The 13,634-nt window shown below is 52.5% G+C and overlaps 1 protein-coding gene across 2 annotated transcripts; it reads right to left on the bottom strand.

Annotated features, from left to right (window-relative positions):
• Nucleotides 1–498: 498 nt before the first annotated feature.
• Nucleotides 499–11,291, bottom strand: LOC140904864 (uncharacterized). Of its 2 annotated transcripts, none has more exons than XM_073327172.2 (4): nt 11,110–11,291; nt 5,803–6,248; nt 4,877–5,475; nt 499–3,072 (listed from the first exon to the last, which is right to left on the bottom strand). In XM_073327172.2, the coding sequence occupies exons 2-4, from the start codon at nt 6,239–6,241 to the stop codon at nt 2,206–2,208; spliced, it is 1,905 nt and encodes a 634-aa protein (XP_073183273.1). In that variant the 5' UTR covers nt 6,242–6,248; nt 11,110–11,291; the 3' UTR covers nt 499–2,205. The 2 variants fall into 2 exon arrangements, with proteins under 2 accessions (XP_073183273.1, XP_073183274.1); XM_073327173.2 differs by having other exon boundaries at nt 499–3,066.
• Nucleotides 11,292–13,634: the final 2,343 nt, after the last annotated feature.

Here is a 13,634-nt window from a genome sequence, read left to right as displayed (position 1 = left end):
GCTACCTGGCCATTGGAGCAGCATCTTCCTATGCTGGAAGGCTGGGCTCCAACTAAACACGAATGGCACCATATTGTTGGCATGTAAAATTAATGTCATAGAGTTTTAAAATTAAGGGCTGGGGGAAGCTGACAGGTGTGGCGGAGCGGATGGCTTGGGCAGCCACATTCCTTGGGGAAGGAGTTGTTAAAGTGGCTACTCTATATCCTAGTAAAGAGGAGAGGGTAGAAGTTGATAATGTACTGGTGGGAACTGAGAAACAAAGGCAAAAGGCCTATTCAGTTACAGCACGTGAAGACAGACAACTAATATTGAATGCAGTGTTGTAGCCAGTCCCAGGACTTTAGCAAGACAATGTGGGGGAGGTCATAGCATTTATTGGACCAGCTTTGGTTGGTGAGAGAGACAAGCTTTCAAGATGCTTGAACACCTCTCATCAACCGAAGCTGGTATGGAACCGCTTCCATAAGAGGAGAGATGAAAAAGACTGAGTGCGGACATGACAGCGGTCTGTAAAGGCATGACTGGTATGCAGAAAGTGTTATTTACCCTTTCATATAACACAAGAACACGGGGTCACCCAATGAAATTAATAGGCAGCAGGTTTCAAACGAACAAAAAAGTATTTCACACAACACACAGTCAACCTATGGCAGTTGTTGACAAGGGATGTTGTGAAGGGCAAAAGTATAACTGGGTTCCAAAAAACTAGATAGGTTCATGGACTCTAGGTCCCGCAATGGCTATTAGCTAAGAGGGCAAGGGATGCAACTCCATGCTCCGGCTGGCCCTAAATCTCTAGACGCTGGGACTGGACGACAAGGGATGATAAATTGCCCTGGTCTGTTCGCTCCTTCCGAAGCAACTGGCACCAGCCGCTGTCAGAAGACAGGATACTGGGCTTGACAGAGCATTGATCTGACTCCTATGGCCGTTCTTACGGCCACCCACTCCCTTGAGGCTGCTGAGTCTCATCCAGTTGTGCCTTTTGGACACTACCAATGCATGCTGGCCCCTAACTGGTGCACTGGAGTGGAGAGTGTCTGTGTCCCTTCACCAGTTCCAAACTCTGTCTAACTAGCTGTTCTTACGACCCGCTCATCTAACAACAGACGAGCCACACAGCTGTATGAAATGGTTTTACTGTGGGCTTTATTAGTCCAGCAAACCAAGCATACCACAGAGGGAAGGCGGTGTACCATTTAGGCCACAGTGTTCTCCAGGAGCCCAGGTGGGTGATATGTCACTTCTTTCTAAAGTGTGGAGGGAGTGGCTAGTAGCAAAAGACCAGGACTTTGCCTGTAGACAAAGGGGAGATGAATGATGAGGGTTTTGTCCTGTTCGTTTATAGATTAATGGAGAGTAAAGATGAAATAAGATGACACCTTGTCTGTCTGCCCCACACAGTTTCAGAGTGCTACACCCAATTGCTTTGTGGCACTGAGCAGCAAGCCACTCACCGGCCGCCTCATTTTCCCTGTTTATCAAGGGTTAGTGACACAGCGCAGGTGGGCAGGAGGAAGGAAGAATGTTGCTTAGGTGCTTTGGAAATGAAATGTGCTAGAAAGGCCTTCACCACTTTGCTTGGGAGATTATGCCACAGCCTCCTACACTTCATGGGCCGGGGGCAAGTCCAATGCAATCAGAAGTGGCACAGACTACACGCCAAAACAGCAAGAGAGAGAGAGAGAGAGCTGCTTTTTTGGGATGGGGGTGGGAGGGTGGCAGAAGCTGCAAACAATCCCCAGGGAGGAGGAACTGACTCCAAAAGCATGTTCTCCTGAGATTTCCAGTCCAGCTTTGCTATAAATAGCAAACCCCCAGCCATGTAGAGGTTGCCTGTCAAATGGAAACCAGTCACCAACCCTGCCTTTCTACATCACCCCTGGCTGTGAAAGGCTTTGTGAATCACATGGGTGCCACAATGGAGATCCTGCTTCTCAAAACTATTTGTGTGAGGCAAGAGGCTGTGCATGACCCTCCCTGAAGAGTCTCTGCGGGGGGCATGGACTGGGTTGGATAAAAGGGGCCCTAAGCCACAGGCTTTTCCCATCTCAGTTTTCTAGGCTCTGCTTTATTGTCCAGGTCAGTCACAAGGGGCGGATACAGAACTGTCTGGTTTACTCCTTCGGGGCTCTGTGGGTGAGCAGCAGACCCCATTGGGCAATTCCTGCTCAGCCATGGGATGCCAGGGAGCAGTTAGAATCACAGAGACACATATGTGGGTGTGGATGTGAGCCTGGGTGGGGCAGACATGGTGCAGTCTACTTTCTCCTCTGGGCACTGGCTGGCAGCTGTCACATAACTGTGCCAGTCCTCATCCTCCATGTTCTCGTCAACTGGGTCTGTGGTCATCTTGGCTTGGTTGCTGCTCCTGCGATGACGGGGTGACCCATCTTCATCATAGTAGCGCTGGAATTGGATCGGCCGCGTCCGCAGCCTATAGGTGACGGCCAGGGCCAGTGCTGCGAGTGCTAGGAGAGCGACAGCAACACCGAAGCCCACGGCCGAGTGGCTGTGGCCAAGCGGGGCGTGCACGGGCTGTGCATCACTAGGAAGGCCGGCAGTGCGCTCTGCTTTGCACTGCCGGGCGGCAGGGGCCTGGCACTCCAGCAGATTCTCATTCTGGGGGATGACGCAGACTCTGTACTCAGTCCCTGCGTGGAGATCGTGGAGCGTCACCTCGGCCAACCCTCCTGCCACCCGCAGCACCTGCTCATCCTGGCCAGCCGTGTACCGCACCTCAAATTGGTCGTGGTCACCGGAGAAAGCCCAGGCAACCACCAGGGAAGTGTCACCCTTCGTCCTGATGCTGACGCTGCTGATGTGGTCGGCCAAGCATGGGTCCCACCTATCCAGCACACGGTGAAGGGAGGTAGCTGAGTGCATGGTGGAGCTGGGGAGCCTCCTTGTGGTGGTCAGGGCAGTGGAGGTCGTGGTGATAGCTGTGGTAGCAGCCCGTGGGAGAGGTATGTCTCTGGACAGAGCAATGGCCGTCAGTGTATTCATGTTCTCAGAGGGGCTGAGGGTGGTGGAGTCCGTCCCAAAAGGTGGGCAAGTCAGCTTCTGTAACTGGGCAAGGGGGGAAAAAAACTCACATGAGAGAGAATCGGCTCTTCTGTTTCTTTAGGGCCTGGATGAAGCACCAGCAGAGATAACTCCTCCCCACTGACAGGCAGAGGCTTCTGGGAGGGAACAGCCCAGCCCTCCTGCACCTCAGTCCCAGATAGGAGTGGGAGATCATTTTGAGGGGTTTAGGACAGGAAGTGGAGAATGCCTGATCCAGTTAAAACTGTAGTGGGGGGATTGGTGAGACTGGAAGGATATAAATTACCCAGGTTAGAATTGTCCCAGGATACCAAGCTAATACTGCAAAAACAATGAGGAGTCTGGTGGCACCTTAAAGACTAACAGATTTATTTGGGCATAAGATTTTGTGGGTAAAATACCCCACTTCTTCAGATGCATGGGGTGACTAACAAATAAATCTGTTAGTCTTTAAGGTGCCACCAGACTCCTCGTTGTTTTTATGGATACAGACTAACAATGCTACCCCTCTGATATAAGCTAATACCTCTTACAGAATCAGTCCGGGGGTCTTTTATGGGCAAGAATGTCAGTGTGGCTCTGTTTTCGGGTGACCACGTGTCTCGGAACCAGGACTGGCTCAGTTTCCAGGGCCTGTCCCAACCTGACAGTGGCATTTTGTCCTGTTTCTGGAAACAACTCTGGTCCCCTGAGGAGACCACCAGCCAACTGAGCTGGGAAAGCTGACAGCAGGTTGAATGGCTGTGGCCCAGCTTCCCCCAGGCAGAGGCAGATACCAGGAGAGGTGTCTGTGTGCTGTCCACCTCCCCTGCACTTCAGATGAACAGCGGATGCAGCACACGGAAGGAGAGGTGTGCAGGGAGGGACAGGCTGAGAGTGAATGTGACAGGATGGATGAAGAAGGGTGTGGCAGAGAGAGGAAATGGGAGATAGGAAGGGAAGAGTTGTGCTGGTCTTTGCATTAAGCCAACATGAACTTGTATTTGAACAATTCTATTATTTTTATTCACGCCTCACATAAAGTGGGAACCAGAGCCTGCCATAAGCTGCATCCAGCTCCGAGCGCTGACACCCAGCGCCTTCTGCACTGCAGGATGGCCTCTGCGGTGACACCCTAAGCCAGCAGCCCCGGCTGCTCCCCACAAGAGCTAGGGAGAGCGGGGGAAGCAGGAAAGAGAGGAGGGGGAGAGAGAGGGTCTGAGCAGAGGAGAAAGGGAGGAAATGAAGACAAAAAACCACAATAAATAGAGCGTGCATCTGCTTCTTTCTTCCCTTCACCAGCTGCCAAACCCGCCCTGTATGCACCTTCCTGATTCCCCTCCCACCCCAACCACTGAAACACACGAATGCCATGCCAGGCCTACCTATTAACACACATCCCAATTGCTTTCTGATTTTCTGTGACCTCCCCAGCCCCTCCACCCAAAAGCACTACCTCCCAGCAGACAATACTGTGAGGGCCGTGGCCTGGAGTGGCTATCTCACAGCCCCAAGGGTCACGGAGCTGCTATCAGCTGCAATCAGAGGAGATCTTCAACTCTGCGGAAGGGGCCCATGTTTTCAAGCTAAAGGACCGAGTTTCAGCTCCCCAGGGGAATTGGGCGTATTTAAGTAACTGTCTGTTGTCTGCAGCGCATGGAGCTGTCCGGGTCCCATCCGCATACTGACCAGGCCTCACCCTGCCGTGAGATCTGCAAGGGCATTGGTTACATCGGTCCTCTCCCTTTTAAAGTATTGGGCCGAAGGGAGAAGAGACTTAGACTGGAAATCCTGTGCGCCCCGGCCCCAGCCCACCACTTTCATGTATTCTGGAACCACAGGCCATTACCTCTATGTCCACCAGGAGCTGTCCCTGTAGCGTCCCCGGGGAGCTGCATTCCACGGGGCTGCGTTCTTTCCGGAGCACCTTCTTCTGCCAGGTGCGGAGCCAGATCAGGTTGCAGTCGCAGCGCCAGTTGTTCCCAGTCAGATACAGAGTGGAGAGCGACCTCAGGGAGGACAGAGGCGGGAGCGACTCCAGGCTGTTGTTCCTCAGGCTCAGCAGCTCCAGCCAGCGGAGCCTGGTGAAAGCCAAGGAGGTGATCTTCTCCAGGGCCAGGCTGTCCAGGAACAGCTGCCTTAGGGAGCGAAGCCTCCTCCCAAAGGAGAGAGATGTCAGCTTCCGGATGGGGTTACCACTCAGCTGCAGAGTGGAGAGCGTGGAAGAGGTGCGGATGGCCGCGGGCACGCTCGCCAGCTGGTTCCCGTCTAGGCTGAGGGCCCGCAGGCTGCCTGGGAGGGCTTTGCTGGACACATTGGTAATATGGTTCGCGCTCAGGTAGAGCCGACGCAGCCGCGGGAGGCCATGAAGGGCTTGTTCGGAGAGCTCCAGCAGCAGGTTGTTACTCAGATCCAGGACACTGAGCTGCTTCAGGGAAGAGAACCCACCTGAGAGAGAGAGAGACCCATCCAGGTCAAGCCAATATCAAATGTTCTGTGCTTCAATAATCTCTGATCATGTGGCCCCTCCGCTCCCCCAGCCCTGAGTTACCCCTCCCATTTTCCCCTGGCTAAAAGGAGGTGCTGACTTGGTATCATGGACATGCAGGACCCGTCTGTGGCAGTTCTGGCCCCCATCCTCTCAGCAGTGTGGGGTCTTCAGGAAACCAACAGCTTGGGACAGGGATTAGTAGAAAAGAGGCGTGGGGCTGGTTATGCTGGTTGCTCCGGTAGCCAGCTCATAGTGGTGCTGGGGGCCTATCCATCCAGAAATACCTGGCGGGAGGTGAGCAATCTGGTTGTGCTCCAGGTGCAGGAAGATCAGATTTGTCAGATTCTCAAAGACACCCTCTGGGACCTGCTCCAGGAAGTTGTTGTCCAGGTGGAGATGGTACAGATTCTTGACCCCCTGAAAAGCCCCAGGCTCAATCCGGTGGATGCCACTGCTGCCAAGGTAAATGCTGCTGATCTCAGCCAGCTCTGGGAAGAAGCCTGCTGAGAGGGTGCTGAACTGGTTGTGCTGTAGGTCGAGCTCCACGGTGGCATTGGGAATACCAGGGGGAAGAGAGGATAAGCTGGCATTGGGGCACCGGACAAACCACTGGGAGAAGAAGCAGGAGCAGTTCACAGGGCACTGGGCATTGCCTGGGAGCTGTGTGATGGCCATGACTGGAATCCACAGCAGAACAAGGACCACAATCCAGAGCCTCGACATAGCGTCTCTGTTTGCAAGACAAGGCAGGCAGCGAGTGAGACAGATGCATACATATTGTAAAAGGCCTGGGAACAGGATAGATCACACCTTGTCCACACCTCCCTGAGACTGTCCTTCCCTATGCTATATTCTCCAGGGAATTTGTCCAGACCACTCTTAAATTACCCGCTGTCCACAGAGGACTATTCCACAGCCCAGCAGATCTCACTGTTAGGAGATGTAATATAATGCAGCCAACGTGCTCCTATCACTCCAAGTTTAATAAACCTTTGAATCAATCTGAACAGTTCTTAGCCCTTTTGTTTTTACCCCATTGATGGTCTACGTGCTTGTCATCTCACTCCACTTTGGCTGAGCTACAGGAATACTGTTATTTTAAATCTTCTCTTAGGTCATTTCCTGTAGCCCCTTTGTGGATTTTAGATCGTCTTCTCTGGATTCCCACCACTTTATTAATACGTTTCTGTTACCAAGAGCTAGCAGAGAATGAAGTTCTCAGAACCAGTGACATGGCTCATCTGCTACCAGCTGCATGTGACGATGTCCTGTGGGGGTCCTGCCTCAGCGCAGGGGGCTGCACTAGATGACCTCTCATGCTCCCTTCTAGTCTAGTCTTATAGCTCCCTTCTATGTGGCAGACCCATAGGAACAAAGGAACTGCTGAAACCAGATCAGACCATTGCTCCATCCTGTCTGGTATCCTGCCTCCAACCGTGGCCAGGACCAGATGTTTCCAGTGCCACAGTCTAAGGACACACTGTGCTTTGTCAGCAGCTGCTATAGTGTCAAAGACTCATAGACTTTAAGGCCAGAAGAGACCATCATGATCATCTAGTCTGACCTCCTGCACATAGCAGGCCACAAGACCTCACCCCACTCACTCCTGTAATAGACTGATCCTTAACCTCTGGCTGAGTTACTGAAGTCCTCAGATCATGATTTAAAGACTTCAAATTACAGAGAATCCATCATTACTCTGCAGAGGAAGGTGAAAACCTCCACAGGGTCTCTGCCAATCTGACCTGGGGGAAAATTCCTTCCTGAACCCAGATATGGTGATTAGTTAGACTCTGAGCATATGGGCAAGACCCACCAGCCAGACACCTAGGAAATAATTCTCTGTAGTAACTCAGAGCCCTCCCCATCTAGCGTCCCATCACCGGTCATTGGGGATATTTACAATCTCATCATACCATTCCTCCACACACTTATCAAGCTCGGTGTTGAAGCCAGTTAGGTTTTTTGCCCCCACTGCTCCCCTCAGAAGGCTGTTCCAGAACGTCACTGCTCTGATTGTTAGAAACCTGCATCTAATTTCAAACCTAAACTTATTGATGGCCAGTTTATATCCATTTATATATAAATTGGCCCTTAACTTAAATAACTCCGCTCCCTCCGTGGTGTGTATCCCTCTGATGTATTTATAGAGAGCAGTCATATCTCCCCTCAGCTTTCATTTGGTTAGGCTAAACAAGCCAAGCTCTAAGTCTCCTCTCAAAAGGTAGCTTTTCTGTTCCTCGGATCATCCTGGTAGCTCTTCTCTGCACCTGTTCCAGTTTGAATTCATCCTTCTTAAACATGGGAGACCAGAACTGCACTCAGTATTCCAGGTGAGGTCTCACCAGTGCCTTGTATAATGGCAGTAACACTTCCCTGTCTCTACTAGAAATACCTCATTTGATGTATCCTAGGACTGCATTAGCCTTTTTCTCGGCCACATCACACTGGTGGCTCATAGTCACCCTGTGATCAACCAATACACCCAGGTCGTTCTCCTCCTCTGTCATTTTCTCCTGAAATGTTCTGAATAGAAGCTGGTCACCTCACCGCCTCTAGGGATCAACTCTGTGCCACGCAGCAGACCTGGCTTTGATTCCTACTCTCCTGTCCCAGAGCAGGCCCAATGCCCGAAATGGTTTCTACCCTGCCATGAGGAAGATCCAGGGTTGACTCCCAGTTGCCCTGAGCCCTCCCAGGGGACACTGCTGTGCCAGAGAGGAGACTCAAATTTCATTTCTGCTGCCCGGAGTCGGGCAGACCAGGGGTATTCCAGAAATCAGCGCGGTGGCCGACACTTACTGCCCTCCCACTTTGGGAGAGCGGGGAATTAGGCTTCTCACCTCTGATGATATTTTGTTCTAAAAGTTTGGAGGGTTTCTAGGGCTTCAAGTGGTCTGGAATAATCACCAGGTATGGCTTTGGCTGGCAATGGATTTTCACCAGTTCATACCAACATCCTCCTTCCTGCCAGGGTGACAGGACAACATGGTGAAAGAGGAGCACAGTCAGTCAGATCGGCTCTACGGTTGGGTAGCTTCATCTTTCGCTGTTCTGCCTTCTTTTATTCTCTTCTCACCCCGTTCTGCCTCCATGTGCCTCTGCCCTCTGATTTCCATTCCGCTCTACTTCCTCCTCTCCCTCTGGATTCCCTCCCACTCCCAGGGCGACAGACTCAGGCGGTGTCAATCCGCCTAACTACCGGGAAGGCAACGGCTTTACACCACCAAAGGATCTGTCCCCCACTGTCTCTCTGACTGCTCCTGTTGCTTTCCTCCCAGTTCTCTCTGCCCTGGTCTTGCTCCCTTTCCTTCTCCTCCATGGCAGGGGGACACTCTCTCTCCCGTCTCCTCCTGAATCAAGTTTGTGTAGCCCAAAGCCGAGGGAGCGAACAGGAACGGCCGAGAGCCTGGGCTTCCTCCTTTTGTTCACTCATGACAAAATGGACTTCTAGAAAAACACTGACTCGGCAATCTGACAGGCAGGAAACGCAGCCCTGCGGTCTCCCCCGCCCCGATTTCCTTGGTTAAGGTGTGGCTACAGTCAGGGGAGTCTACGCTGGAACATGGCCCCTTCTAGCTGGATAGCTCCATATCCCAGCTGCCGCCAGGCTCTGCCCTGCTGGGCCCTGCAGAGTCGGTGCCGCTGGAGCAGAGGGGGTGGATTCTGCACTGCCGGCGCAGTCCTGACTGGCAGAATCCCTCGCCCTGGTGGGCATGGCAGGGAGAGCAGAGCAATGCCCAGGGTGCTGAGGGAGGAGCTGGTAGAACCATTATCATGGTCGGAGCTGTAACCTGAACCCCCTGGAGCTGGAGCTTCCTGGGAGGGGAAACAAACAGGGGACCTCAGGATGATGTTCCTAATCAAATCACTTCTCTCCCTGCACCACTAACCACTCCCAGGCATCAGCAATATAATCCTCCAAGAACGGGGTGTCTGAGATCATCTCTCCTCCCCTCCCCAGCAACTCATCACTGGATTTAGCTGCTTGAACCGATGGGAAACTGATGCCCTAGGATGCTCATCTCACACCCTCCAATGGGTCTCTATGTGGACACCAAGGACATCCAGATTCCTAAACACGGCTGCGGTGCCCCATGTGCCAGATTCTGGTGTTAGTTACACCAGTTTGCAGTTATGCCACCAACATCCGTGGAGTTACTCTGGACTCACACCAGCGTCACTGAAACCCGGGCCCCGTTTGATACATGCCCTGTGCTTTGCAGGAAGGCCCTCAAACCCACCAGACTTTATGATGGTGCAAACCACCATCACAGCTTGTTCTTTTCCTGTTATGTTCTGTTTTATTTAGTGTAGAATGAAAAGCTCATACCTAAAAGAAGCCACCGTTCTTGACTGCAGACAGCCCTTAGCCAGAGTGATGATTGTGCCACTTGGGTGCAGGGGTTAAAGTATAGGGGGACACAGAGCTACCCCCTCCCCGCTATATCAGAGGGAGAACTCCCCCCTCTTCCTTAGCTGGTGCAGGGGCAACCCCCTCTTTCCGTTTCAATAGACTGTAACTGCTGCTTGGAGCGTTCTGCCCTGTCCCGTGGAATCTCGCTGCCCTCTCCGTCTGACTTGGTAACAGAAGTGGGGTGGTGGAGTTAATGTGTAGCAGCCCTCTGCCCTGACAAGCTCAAAGCAAGCGGAAAAAAAGGAGTGGCTAGTTACTCTCTCTCTCACTCGCCAGCCCTTCTCCACCCGAGGCTCAGCCATCACTCCTGGCACTGGCTGCTGCTGAATGTGCCGCATGCGATGAGCGGAGGCTGTTTGCTCAGTCCTAGGGGCCAGGCTGGGGACAGGATGAAAAAAGAAAAAAACAATACCCCCCTTCCTATTCTGCGCTGGTGACCCTGCGTGCAGCTCCCTGGGACGAGGAGACCAGCGTGTCCGTCCGAGAAACACGGGCCCGGGGGGCACTGCGGCCACGCCCAGCCTGGCCCCACCCTGCACTATAGCCACGTGCACAGAGGTGCTCAACGTTTCACGGCCCCGAAGATGTCCCTGTTCTGCCCATAGGGCACAGCCAGCTCCAAACTGGCTAATCTTCTGGCTCTCATCGCTCTGCAGCTTGCCCATCAGCGGGAGTCTGTGCACTCTCCCCTCTCCACACTCTGCATGTTGCCGCCCAGCACCTCTCCCCATCTACCTCTGCTGAGCATGACTCCCTCCTACCAATCCCCTCTTCCTCCTCCAGATGTTGTCTCTTTCACTCTTCCCCAGCATGCGGCTCTCTCCCCATCTGCTCTCTCTCTTTAACCTGGGAGCCTGATCCTGTAGCCACTCTACCTGGGAAACTCCCATTGGGCCACCGCATTAGACCCAGGATGTGTCTCTCCCCCACCCCCTCTTTGGGTGTGAGTCTGTTGCTTGTTCTGAGTTTATTGTCTCCTATGTTACTGCAAGCTCTATGGGGCAGTTCTGTTCTTCTGTGAAGCTCCAGTGAACGTAGCAAAATAACCCATTTGCAGCAGCTATTTCCAAATGCAAAACATTTCTCATCAGCTCTGCCCTGCCTCCACGGGGCTCCCCCTGCCCCTTCACTGACAAAGACACTCAACATCGCTGGAGCTTTCCATCTCCCTTACCTGTCCTCAGAGGCAGCTCTGCTGGGGGGTATTTGCTGCGCAGCTCCAGTGCTTTAGCCCTTCTCCAAACACCCCATACGCTGTGGACCGATTGTCCTGGTGACTCTTCCCCCTTTCAGCTCAAATGCATCCAACAAGTCACATAACCTGACGGAGGAAGCGGTGCTAGGACATGAGTTGTTTCCTCCTATTGTCTGCAGGGAGAAAGGACACAGATGAGCTGGAGAAAGTAGAGGCACCAAAAAAAAAAAAAAAAATATGGCCACAAAGTTTGGAACCCAGCATGCATCAGTGTTTGAAACACCTGAACCTGCCCAGCCCTCCTTCAGGCCCTTTGTCCCTCTCTGCGTTAGGAAATGAGCCAGGTTTGGAAACCATTTTCTAACCTGGCTCCTTCACTTGCACCTGGAGCAAACGAGAATGTGGTTAGCTGGCCTGTGCGGATCACACCAAACCGGGTTCGTGGCTGATTCCGAAAACGTATTCTGGGCCGGCTTCCACCAGCCCAAGAGATAGCATCCTCTCTTCTCATCGCTGAGCCTCGCCATCCAGGCCTCTGCTACCTCCAGGCTGGACTGCTGCTGCTGTGCTCTCCCTGGGGCTAACTTCTCAAGGTCAGTGATGGTCTTCAGGCCATCTGGCACCTTCGGTGGTGCCAAATTTGACTGGCCTACTGGTGAGGCAGGGCAGACTGGCAGGAGCATATTACGCCTGATCCCTGCGCTGGCAGCCAGTGCTCTGCCAAGTGAAAACCAAGGTGCTGGTCCCTGTCCATAAAGCCTGAAATGGCCACACCCCAGTAGGCACAGAGCTCCTGTGATGTCCCACCAAGTCCAAAAGTTTTGGCTCTTTGTCCATATCGTGAAACTTGTGGGCACGGGGGAGATGAGAGGTGTCCCTAGCCAACTCCTTGCCTCTGGCATTTTCTCCTGCTGGGAGCACGTCTGAGTTTGTTGAGGCTTTGCGTGAAATGTGGTTTCCAAAATCTTCAGTCTGGCTCATAGCAGCTTCACAAACTGGTACCTTCCCTTGGAGGCAAACCAATTTATTTGAGCATGAGCTTTCGTGAGCTACAGCTCACTTCATCGGATGCATGCATCCGATGAAGTGAACTGTAGCTCACGAAAGCTCATGCTCAAATAAATTGGTTAGTCTCTAAGGTGCCACAAGTACTCCTTTTCTTTTTGCGAATACAGACTAACACGGCTGTTACTCTGAAACCTTCCCTTGGAGGTTACATCATGTGCTGTAGAACCTAAGCTTAAAAAGTGAAGTCAGACTGGATATGAACTGAGGCAGCAATGCCTTCCTGACATCAGGCCTGAGAGAAATATCAGCTGCCCCCATCATCTCAAGAGGGTGTGCGCTCTGAAGCCTCATAACAATCATTTGACTGTCAACAGTGTTGTTCACAATTTCGTATCAGAGGCAAGAGAATCACATGATGAAGGTTTCCGCAATCTCCTGCAAATGGCATCTCAGTTTGGTATCACAGGCGAACAGGTTGTAGATGGAGCTTATTTTTTCCAATCTGACATCTGTTTAGCTGACTGGCTTGGTTTGCTCCCTGCTTGATATTGCAGAACAGATGCTTCCCTTTCTGGAACTGTATTTGTGACGGGACATCTACCTGGTAAAGTGCACACAGATGAGTCGACTGTGCTGGAGTCAGCATCTGCAATAATTCAGGCAGGAAATTACTTGGATTCCCATCTTGTGGAATCTGGTGTCTGTAGGCGGTTGTGGTGAGGGGGGCTGGAGAACAGGCAGCCTCTGGGTCCCTTAATACGGTCTGTATCATGGAATTGTCCTGAAGCAAATTTTCAAAAAGGTGACAGCCCGATTTGATCCCTGTCCTACTAGAAATTAACCTGAGCCCTCCACACACAAGGGCCCTTGAACTGCCACAGGAAAGCAGCAAGTCTGAGGCTCTACTGACCTGTGGCTGGCTCAGAACCGGAGACCTAAACGGTCATTCTGTCCCCCCGCAAAAGCTGGTTTTAAGCTTCTGAGCAATCGCAAGGCATCCCTGCCCCCCCACTCTCAAAGGAGGGCTTAATCCAGCTTTAAGCTGGCCACCTTTCCTTTTCAAAACAAAGGGTCTGATCCTGCAACAGCCTCATTCACACAAGGAGTCCTAGCGAAGCCAAAGGGCTTGCCAAGTGAGGGCTACTCCCGTAGGGCAGAGGTCACAGGGGCAGGTAGGCTGAGGCATGTGTCGCTTAGAAGGACACAGGCCTAATGTTTAGTACAAGCTGCTCCCATTTTGCTTGGATCAAAGAGCAGTAGCAACAGCATCGGCTGGCTCCTGCAGCCACCCAACCCACACAAAGAAGCCAGTGTCATTGGAAGAGCAAAGAGGGGCAGGCCCTCCAAGGCTGAGGTCTGCGAGGAGGACAGAAAAGGCCACAGTCTTGTGTGTCTCCTCCCTGCACAGAAATCCTCCTCCCTTCACCCCACTCCCCGCTGTGTGCACAGGAAGGAGAGACTCCACTGCACAGTGGAAAATTCCACCCTCCTCTCCC

Source organism: Lepidochelys kempii, chromosome 1 (assembly GCF_965140285.1).
Source record: "Lepidochelys kempii isolate rLepKem1 chromosome 1, rLepKem1.hap1, whole genome shotgun sequence".
Classification (NCBI taxonomy): Eukaryota; Metazoa; Chordata; order Testudines; family Cheloniidae; genus Lepidochelys; species Lepidochelys kempii.
The sequence above is the reverse complement of the archived record's forward strand: the minus strand, read 5'-3'. Positions and strand labels throughout refer to the sequence as shown.